Source organism: Schistocerca americana, chromosome 1 (genome assembly GCF_021461395.2).
Source record: "Schistocerca americana isolate TAMUIC-IGC-003095 chromosome 1, iqSchAmer2.1, whole genome shotgun sequence".
In the NCBI taxonomy this organism is placed as follows: Eukaryota; Metazoa; Arthropoda; class Insecta; order Orthoptera; family Acrididae; genus Schistocerca; species Schistocerca americana.
In genome coordinates, this window is record NC_060119.1 from 580,255,127 (window position 1) to 580,265,615 (window position 10,489).

General features: G+C 41.7%; 1 protein-coding gene across 2 annotated transcripts in view; it reads right to left on the reverse strand.

Annotated features, from left to right (window-relative positions):
• The window catches only part of LOC124625153 (zwei Ig domain protein zig-8-like), a 155,061-nt gene extending 145,306 nt beyond the window's left edge, over positions 1 to 9,755 (reverse strand). For both annotated transcript variants that reach the window (XM_047149151.1, XM_047149152.1), the window contains exon 1: positions 9,335 to 9,755. In XM_047149151.1, the coding sequence (XP_047005107.1) occupies positions 9,335 to 9,413 (79 nt within the window). In that variant the 5' untranslated portion in view covers positions 9,414 to 9,755. The remainder of the gene's footprint in view (positions 1 to 9,334) is intronic.
• Positions 9,756 to 10,489: the final 734 nt, after the last annotated feature.

Genomic DNA, 10,489 nt, shown 5'->3' on the forward strand with positions numbered 1-10,489 from the left:
CGTGAGTGAGGTCCTTTCTTTAAATGTTTTGGAAAGTTTGGACAGTTACAGCGATGTCACTCTGGGCGTCATGGTATAGGGTGGACATGGCTAACAGCTACTGATGGAACAGTGACCGCACAACCACGTGTCATGGGCATCCTGCTTCCTAAGTGTTGCCTCTCATGTGTGACAGTATCACATTTCCATTTTTCATTTGGGTAAAACTCGTCTGCAGAGGCACGTGTGTCGGTGAACCGTCTGCGTGATGTTGAGGAACTCCTCTGCTAAGCGAAGTCCCCTGATTTGTCCCTGATAGAACATGTGGGACGTCAACTCGGATGTTTCGCAGCAATTTTCCTGGATATCACCGACCAGCGAGAACAGCTGTGGGCGAGCTTGCTTCTCATACAGTGGCTTTATAACTCCATTCCCAACCACTAGCAGGACAGAGTAGATGCAGCGTCATATTGACACGTTAGCTCATACTGTCAAGTTCTTTGGAAATTATATTCGATATCGTTATAGCTAAAATTACATCACGTATCCTCCCAACCTGTGAAGTTACATTTCGTTTTCTCTCCCCTCATTGGGTCCTAATTTTCATTTATTTATTTATTTTTATTTTATTTTATTTGTTTTATTTATTTTTGCTAGACAGTGAAAATGAACATATTAAGTTAGCTCTAATTTCTTACACAGCATTCGTGCGGAAAGTAGCATCCCATCAGTCAATTTTGCCCTCATATCGGACTTGGGGTTTTTCTCCTCTACTTCTATGAACCTTACCTGTGTCTCTGAACCGATACCGTAAACATGATTCTTGGTGGCACATTCAAGCTTACTTAGATCCTCGAGAGTTTTTGTTGGATACCGTAATAGTTTAATCTGAACCAACATGCGATACTCTGTTAACAGCGAACATGTCTTACCTTTCAATTGCGTGCCTGTTTCAAACGGTAGTAACGTACTGTCCTACACATGTATCACACTAAGCGTTTGCGAGAAAATTTTCAATTGACGTCTGCTTTTCTTTGTCGTATTTCTCTCTTGTAGACGTCACACTGGTAAATTAGTACACATATTGGTTAATTCTGTGCGAAGTGGATGTTTTTTTCTCAGAACTTTAAATAGTGGTATTTTCTGTTAGATTTAGGCATGATTAAACTGGTGAATGAATCAGTGTCTGTGATCTTAATCCAGGGCTAGCTGCATTATGTACTTATTCGTATGCAGTATCTAGAAGAACTACGATGGCGGCATACTTTCACGTTACACGGATGATAGAAGTTAGACACTCATAATAAATTTATTGCATGTGAACATTCCATGATGAACACTCAGCTATGTGGTAACGGCGGGAATGAGTGAGACTGTAATATATAAAGAAATAGAATCATAGTAATTTTTCGGTGCTCGTTTGCAGAACACTTTGTATTATATGGCAGATTAACTTGGAGCTAATAACTGAGAGTACATTATTTAACTACGTAGACACAGCTGAGGAAATACGAGAGTTTGACTAAAATAACAATGGGCCTTAAGGTACTGATTCGAATAGTGATTTCTGGTGTATTTTCAATATAGTCGAAGAATCTATCATAGAAATGAGTAGAGGGTGCCTTTAATTAAATATGGCTTCATGTTCAATGCGCTCACAAAATGTCGTGTCCGAATGATTCTCGATGCAGTGTCGTTGTCAGTCCATAATCATACTGCACTGGTGGAAGAAGATGGACGCATAGGCAGTTTATGTTTAACACGATTTCACCATTAACGTTACTCACATCTTTCCAGACAATCCGTAAGAGGGCCGTGGAGATTAATTAATGTTTCTTGCGATAATCGAAAGATTGTAAGCTTTGATTTCCATCACGGTCCTTACTTCTGTTTCAAGCACGACTTAATCATTGATGGCAATATCGATTAAAACGTCATAAATATCAATGTAGTGAAATTCAACAAACAGATGCTTCGCCGAGGCTCTATTTCTGTTAGACAGGTACCATTCTTATACCTGTAGTGATTATATCGGTATCGTATGTAGAAGTGATACATTTCTCAATGAAATTTCTTTCATTCATCACATAATCGTTTGAAGACACAAAGCAGACAAAAGTTATACTTCAGTGTACTGTAGTATCTTTAATATGCAAACAGTGTAACAAGTGGCAGACTAATTGAAAAACCTACATAACCCCGTACTTATAAAGGGTGTATCATAATTAATGGCGTAAACGCATACAGTTGAAAGTACACGATACTAAAGCAGAAATGTCTCAGTAAACACAGGGTCGGAAATGCGTACCTTAGGAGCTGCGAGCAACTTTTCATCTTCGATACTGCGAAACAAATCTCTTATACTGCAAGTTCCTTGTTTTCCATATTTTGGGAACTGGTAGTATGGACCAAAATAGGAAAAAATGTCTAGGAAACATGTGCTCTAAAACGCATACGAGCACATGATCATCAGAAGAGTTATGTTTCAAAGTAGGAAAGATGAACAAGTGCTCATAGCTCTTAAGGAATGCATTTTATAACCCATGTTTACCGGACTTGTTTTGGTCCATATTATCACTTTTCAAAGTATGGAAAGCAAATGAATTGCAGTAGAAGAGATTTGTTTCACAGTATCAAAGATGAAAATTTCTCGCAGCTCTTATAGTATGCATTTTTATGTTAACTCAAACTCTTTTGTTTCTAGTATCGTGCGCTTTCTATTGTGTGCGTTTACGCCATTAATTGTGATGCACCCTGTATAGGGATTTTCATTCTCTCTCCCTCTCTCTGACTCTCTAACATTCATACCTCTCTTTCGTCCTTTGTGTCTAAATTAAACACACACATACACACGTACGCGCAAACACAAACACACAGAAGTGTGTGCGTGTTTGAAGCAACAGAGTTTGACGCGGAGAGGCCGCATGAACCTGTGACCTTTTAAGATGTAATGTGCAAGTATGACTGGAATACTATCTTTAAAATTCCAAAAGTGGCATGGGTAAAATACAGAGAGGCTCTTTCCAATTTGCACAGAAAACAGACGGCAGATATAACAGTCTACGGGCGCGAAAGGGAAGCTATAGCTAAGAAGGGAATGAGATAGGGTTGTAGTCTATACCCGATGTTACTCAATTTGTAAATTGAGCTAGCAGTAACTGAAACGAAAGGTAAATTTGGAATAGGAATTAAAGTACTGGGAGAAGAAATAAAATCTTTGACAGAACTACAGTGTCATCGGCAAACCTCAAAGACAGCAGAGGACATGGACGAGCAGCTGAACGGAATGTACAGTGTCTTCAAAGGAGGATAAAAGATGAACGTCTTCAAAAGCAAAATGAGGGTAATGGAATGTAGTCGAATTAAATCAGGTAATGCTGACGGAATTAGATTAGAGAAAGAGACATTTAAAGTAGTTGATGAGTTTTGCTATCTGGGCAGCAAATTAACTAATGATGGACGAAGTAGGGAGAAAATAAAATGTAGACTGGCAATGGAAATAAAAGCGTTTCTGAAGAACAGATATTTGTTAACGTCGAGTCAGGAAGACCTTTATGGAAGTATTTGTGCGGAGTGCAGTCATGTATGGAAGCGAAGCATGGACGATAAACAGTTTAGACAAAAGCAGATTAGAAGCTTTCGAAATGTGGTACTACAGAAGAATGCTGAAGATCAGGTGTGAAGATCACGTAACAATTAAGGAGGTACTAAATACAATTGGTGAGAAGAGAAATTTGTCACACAACCTGAACAGAAGAAGGGATCGGTTGGTAGGGCACAATCCGAGGCATCGTGGGATCACCGGTTTAGTATTGGAGGGAAGTGTGGAGGGTAAAAATCGTAGACGGAGTTCAAGAGCTGAATACACTAAGGAGATGAAGAAGGACGTAGTTGCTCGGAGATGAAGATACTCATACAGGATAGAGTAGCATGGAGAACTGCATCAAACCAGTCTTTGGACTGAAGACTATAACAATGTATGTTTATATCGCATTAATTTCAGACGCACATAAAACTGCGGAAGAAGCGCTGAAACAGCTAATATAGTATAGTGAATGGTTCTACAGTTCATCAAATGAATAGTAAGCGTACTCCGTGGAGTTTCGTTCCTTTCGCCTCTCGAAACTACATTCCTCCTTTTATTCAATATCAAGAACACACAATTTTCTATAAAGTCGAACACCTGCTCTGTTATTAATAACAGGTTTCTAGAAGTAAACACAATTAGTGTAACTTCGCCGGAGAGAAGATCAATCATTTTGAGAAAATTTTAGCTTTGTTCAGATCAACTGCTCAAAAAGTCGTCTTTTCTCTCCCCCCCCCCCTTTCTCTCTCTCTCTCTCTCTCTCTCTCTCTCTCTCTCTTTCTCTTTCTCTTTCGTATTACCTGCGTATCTATACGTGTATGAACTTAGATGGAGGGATCGCTCATAATGCAAAAATAAGCGTTATGAAACAGACGAAGATACATCACTGTAAAATGAAAACAATATCGCAAATCAAAATATAGGCCGTCTCTTCGATAATGAACTTAACACCTTTGTGAGATCAAAATTTGTTGGATGACATTAGGTAGTGTTATGCTAACACACTGCACTGTGATTGGATATGGCGGAAGAGACGTTGTTGCTCAACCCTGTCTGACGGTGCCTCTGACTAACCACTGGAGGTATCAACTCGTAGCAAGCGTGCTCAGAGCAGTTCACGTCATCAGCTACCGCAGGTCTTTCAAATGTCATTCCAATCGGTTGAGTCCTGTCTCATGGAGGAGATGGATTATTCCTAGTCAGTAGGTCGGTGGTTCATTACCAGGTATTGTAAATCCCTCAAAATAATTTCGATAGCGATGATAAACGCCCCACATCCGGGCTCCATAGCACCCAAAATACGACCGAGCGAAGGCCAAACGTTTAGTCCCCATACTCCCCATGAACCAACCAACCAAGACCAAACGGAACCCGTGGGACACTAAGTAGTAGCTGAGCGCCGCGACTTTTACCTATGACGTTACTCAGGCTTAAGACAAATCCTGTACTTCTCGCTGAAGAGAATTCGACGCAATTGATTCAGGTTTCATTTCAGGTGTTCCGTTGTCCTACTTCTTCGAGTAACACAGTTCCACGAGATTTGTAATTTTGTTCATCATTGAAGCCTGGGGTCAGAAATGATAATGTGGAGAAGTTTGGGTACTGCGGGGATCATCTCAGGCCTCCTACAGGCCAATGAAGGTCTCAATAGTTTCGTAGCTTTCTCCAAAGTGTACCTGTGAGACGTTATTTGTTGGCAGCGATTATTAGTTCATTTTGTTGGAGCACACGGTCAGTACGGGACACCTCTTCAGAGCTTTGTAAGACGGTAGTGCTTGAATGTCAGAATTTACCGCAACTGATGTATCCTTCCATTGCGATCAGTATTCTCGCCGTAAAGTAATAATTCGCTTTCAGTCCAAGCATGAAATGACATTTCGAGTCATGTGGATCGGCTACCCTCAAGACTGTTTGTTCCTCGCACATCAGAAGACATAGCAAAAAATTTGTTGAGAAAGAGGTACCCGTAAAATAGTCCTTAAGTTGTAAAGACATTGTAAAAACTTAGTTATAAATTTGCTTATGGGAACCACATGTTCAGAAAGATTTTGTTGTAAATAGCTTACACGAGGAATAAAAAAAATTATGTTTCTCATGGTGCAATTAGTTTAATTTTGATATCATACTCTGGTAGATGATACCGTTGGGATATACTCCATGAATGATTTTCAAAGTCGTACAGGACAATGACCCCAAGATTGAAAACAGTTTTTAAGTAATAAAGATGAAAACTTCTATCAGTTTGTGACCGTTATTTACAACAAATCATCGTTTACGATACCTGTGAAACACAGTTTTAAAAAGGTAACATGTTAAAATGTTTCAAAGCCATAAAAATTCACACTATAGGTTACATTCCCATAATTAATGTGAAATAGTAGCTCATTTTGTCCACTCTACTAAGGATAGAATCTGTCGCACATACTTACTATTATAGTGGTTAAAGGCAATTCATTGCCTTGTACCATTAAGTCTTCGTATCAGATAATCAGAACACAAATTTCATGACACTGGTTGCCCTAATTACATTGTCGTTTGTGGAAAGTGCAACACCGAGGAGCAAATACCCGAATAGCACCACACCTGGTGGAAGTGGCGACGGATGTGCAAGCAGTACGGATATGTTTTGCAGTGAGATGGGGTACACGTAGGCCGAGCAGAGCCCTCTCCTGCCGGTCCGACAGGGTCGGTGTTGCACCTAGTGTAGTCCGTGCAGAGCTGTCACACAAGGTGGAAACAATGCAGTAAGTGCCTCGTCGACGTCAGAGGGAGCCGTATCGGTATGTGAGCGAGTTCGAACGGGACAGAATGATCAGTCTCCGGAAAACGAGGTTGTCATACATCGACATTTCGGCTCGCACAGGGCATGCTGCTACGACAGTGATGAGTGTGTGGAAGCAATGGACAGAGGAAGGTTGTACTCAGCGACGAGCGGGAAGTGGACCATGGAATATGACCACCGCACGGGATGACCTTCATCTTGTCCACATGGCCATTACGGACCGTACAGCGTCATCCACAGTGATGGCTCGTCGTTGGAGCACTGCAACAGGTGTGAACTTGTCTGCATCGTCGGTTCGTCGACGTCTGCTGCCGGTTAGACTGGCTGCACGCCTGCCATTACATCGGCTTCCATTGTCCAGAAACCACAAGGAGCACGTGAACACCGTCACTGTGGTGCTGAGTGGTAACATGCCATCTTTTCGGATGAGTCATGCTTCAACGTGTCCTACAGAGATGGCCGCTTACGTGTCCGGCGGTACCGTGGTGAGCGCAACCTGGAGAGCTGCATTGTGGAACGCCATAGCGGACAAACACCAGATGTGATGGTTTGGGACGCCATTGTTTACAACAACCGATCTCGCCTCGTACATAAGCGGGCACTTTGAACAGCAGCCTGTACCAAACCGAGGTTGTGGAACCTGATGTATTCCCCCTGCTTCAGGCATCACCTCAGGCCACATTTCAACAGGAAAATGCCCGGCCACAGGTTGCGAGGAATGTACAGGCCTTCGTGGAAGAGCGACGGGTACCATTGCTCCTCTGGCCTGCACGTTCGCCAGACATGTCGTCGGTCAACCGTGTCTGGGACGTGGTTGGTCGGCACCTGGTGCGTCACGTTCCCCCAGTAACTGGGGTCACGGATTTGTGGTCTCGGATACAAACTGCGTGGAGGAAAATCCCTCAGGAACGTATTCATAGCCTTATTGATTGAATGCCACGGTGTATAGCAGCTCTAATTGCAGCGCTAGGTGGCCACACGATATACTGAATAGTAGGGCACAAAGGACATGTACAGATTTGAAAAGGTGATCATTTGTTACTTGCCATGTACCTAACATGTGGTATTAAATTAATTTCATTCATGCGCTTCCTTCTTGGTGTTGGAATTTCCACAAACGGTAGTGTATTAATGAATAAACATTGTGAATCCATTTCAGTGCAACGAAGAGTCATGGATGGGAAACAGAACCATCAGGTGATTGTCGCTATCACTGCTAAGAGCAAATATGAAATTTGGGAAGTACCAACTTCTTTTTCAAAGAAAGTGAAAGCAGGACAAATAGGCACCTGCAAAGCCAGAAGTAGCGTTACGATGCTCAACTGTAGGTAAGACTATTCACACACTCTGTGGTAACACATGCTAGTAGTAGCCAATGGCTGCGAAACGTACCCAATGTTGAATGTTTGCAATAAAATTCACAGATGTTAAAATATCTTACTCTCTCCACAGTTAGACGTCGGTGTTACTACTCACCGAGCGTAGCCTAAACTTAGGAAAGAACACACTTACATGACGCAGTGTCGTAAGGCCATAAAAAATCTTCCGTTATCAACTCACTAAAACTAAAAAACCTTGAAATTATATGAAATCGTCCTCTCCATTACTTTCATATGTTTCATATCATGAGAAACACCTGTTGTGTTTGAAACTATCTGCTATTTACGAACAGTAATTTTTTAGAATCAAATTCCAGCAGTATCAACGAAGCCAATAATGACACTGAAAATATAGTTATCGGTCACTGCTGACACTGTTGTAATGTATCTTTTAGTACACAAACCAGTGGTCTATATTAGTTTTCTGGTTATAGGCGTCGTCTTTTGTACTTTGGCAACAACATGCAGTTCAGTAGGCTAATAGGGTACTGTAAAGTGAGTAAGTGTTCCAAACACTACTGTACCAGATTTACATCACACATGTGGTGCATGTATATCATGAAGCTGTGTGACCTACTTCTGCAGAGCAAATTTCGATAAGAACACTCAGAAGTAAAAGACACGTAGAAGATGTGAACGAAAGCAGTGCAAGTAAATCCTCGCAAAACTAGAGATCGAAACCAACTCATTTATACACTACGTGGGAAGCTTTTGTATTGGTTTTTATACCATCGATGAACAATCAGACAGTACTAACGAACATAATACAAAATCAGTCCATAATTACAGTTCAGCACACACTGAAATCCACCTTCGCAAGAGGTACATGCCACATAGAGATTTGTTAAAATTTCAAGTGTATGTCATTTACCCTCTGACGGCCGCTACATGCAGAACACACATCCTACCAGTTATTACTGTATGTGAGAGTGGGAAGATTTTACATAAAGCGAAGTCGTACTAAGAAATTCCTAAATCTTGTGTTCCATTACAGGCCACGAAAAAATTACTAACTCCCAAACACATATCGTGTAGTAATCTTGCTAGTAAGATCAGAAAAATCTGAGCTTGTAGAGAAGTGTACAGAATGTGGTCCTACCAACGCACCATACACTAGTAGAACACGAAGGAATTAACATGACACTGTTAAAAAAAGTTACCACCAATCTCACTCTCTAAAGTAGCTTGTGTGGCACTTACTTACATGCAAACAATGTTTGGCGGGATTCACCGACATCGAATGACTCGCTTGCTACAGCTAATACCACAAGCAACATTATATTTGTAAGCGTAAATCGCAGTACATACAGTGCTGTAACCAGTTTCGTGACGCATCAGCAACGAACGATGAGGGGAGAAAGATGGCACTCATAATTAGCAATCTGTTGTCTGACAGCGTACAGTGAAATCGGATACACTCTCTCGATGACTTGCAATTTTGTATATAACTGACTTTTCCAGAGACATGTCTCTAAATGAAATAACTCTTTAAAAAACATTCCTTACAATAAGTCCTTTCGTTGCATTAATCCAAATTGATAAGAAGTATACGAAAGTTGCTTATCTAGGACACCATGGACGGCCTACACGCCATGAAACGTAACTCACCACTGAGCAGGAAAGGAAGCAACAGTAGCTGCAACGTCAGCAGTAGCAGTTTAAAATGGTCCATGGTTCGATGTGTCATCACCAACCCATTGTCACCATATCTGTTCTTCAAATATTCACCAAAAAAAACTACTTTGATGAGAGCAACATTATTTTCACCACTGTACCACGGAAACGGAGCAAATTATAGCGGGATAATACCGTTTCCACTCACATTGATGATATACAGTAAGTGAATGGTAGAAAGTAAAAGTCAGTGCTCAGAATGTAGTGTATGAACTGACGGAGCTAAAAACAATGATGTTGCAATTTTCCCTCGTCAGTCACGTACGGCACCCCTGAGCCTGCCGCGGTGACGTGGCTAGGTGAGAGTATCTGCGCGCGGCTGAACACCTGCTGTTGTCACCCGTTGCCAGGAGGCTTCCGCAGCCAACACTGACGCCGGCTGCGCTCCGACAACAGCCGCCGTCCCACGACCGACCTGCCCCCTGTCGGCGCGGCCACCAAGCATCGCAGACAGCCCTCTCGCCGCGTCGCTTGCTGCACGCCTGGGCGCGTTGAAATGCTTCACACCTCGCACCTCGCATCTTGTGGCATCTCGGCTCCTTGACGTGGCGGTATCCGGCTCATCGATCTCCTCCACAAATAGAATTAGACGGAGCCTCTTGAGAATTCCCGTCACTCAAATGACCATCTAATTGCAGGATGCCTAAGTAACAGCCCTGCAGCCATTAACAACGCATCATTTATTCTGGGCATTAATATTGATACTGAAAGGACCCGACGCATAAGAGATCACGAGGTTTCCGTTAAAAAATTCTAAGTTTTTGTATCCGTTATTCACTTATACAAACAGCTTCAAATTCGCTAGGAAATGGATAAAATCCTACGTGTTTTAGCTTCGGTCCCGTAAAGCCCCGACTGTTTAAAAGATTCGAACTCTCATGTATAAAACAACTTCAGACGTCTGATAAATTTATAAACAAGTTAAATGTGTAAAATATTTGAAATTAGGCATGTAACAGAGAAAAAGCTTAGAAAATATTTGACATATTGCTCTAAGTTTGTTTGGAGTCGCTGAGAACTCTCAGTATGAAGCACTGGAAGAATATAGTCGGAGTACCTGATGTGATCCGTTAGAAATGGTTTCTGAAA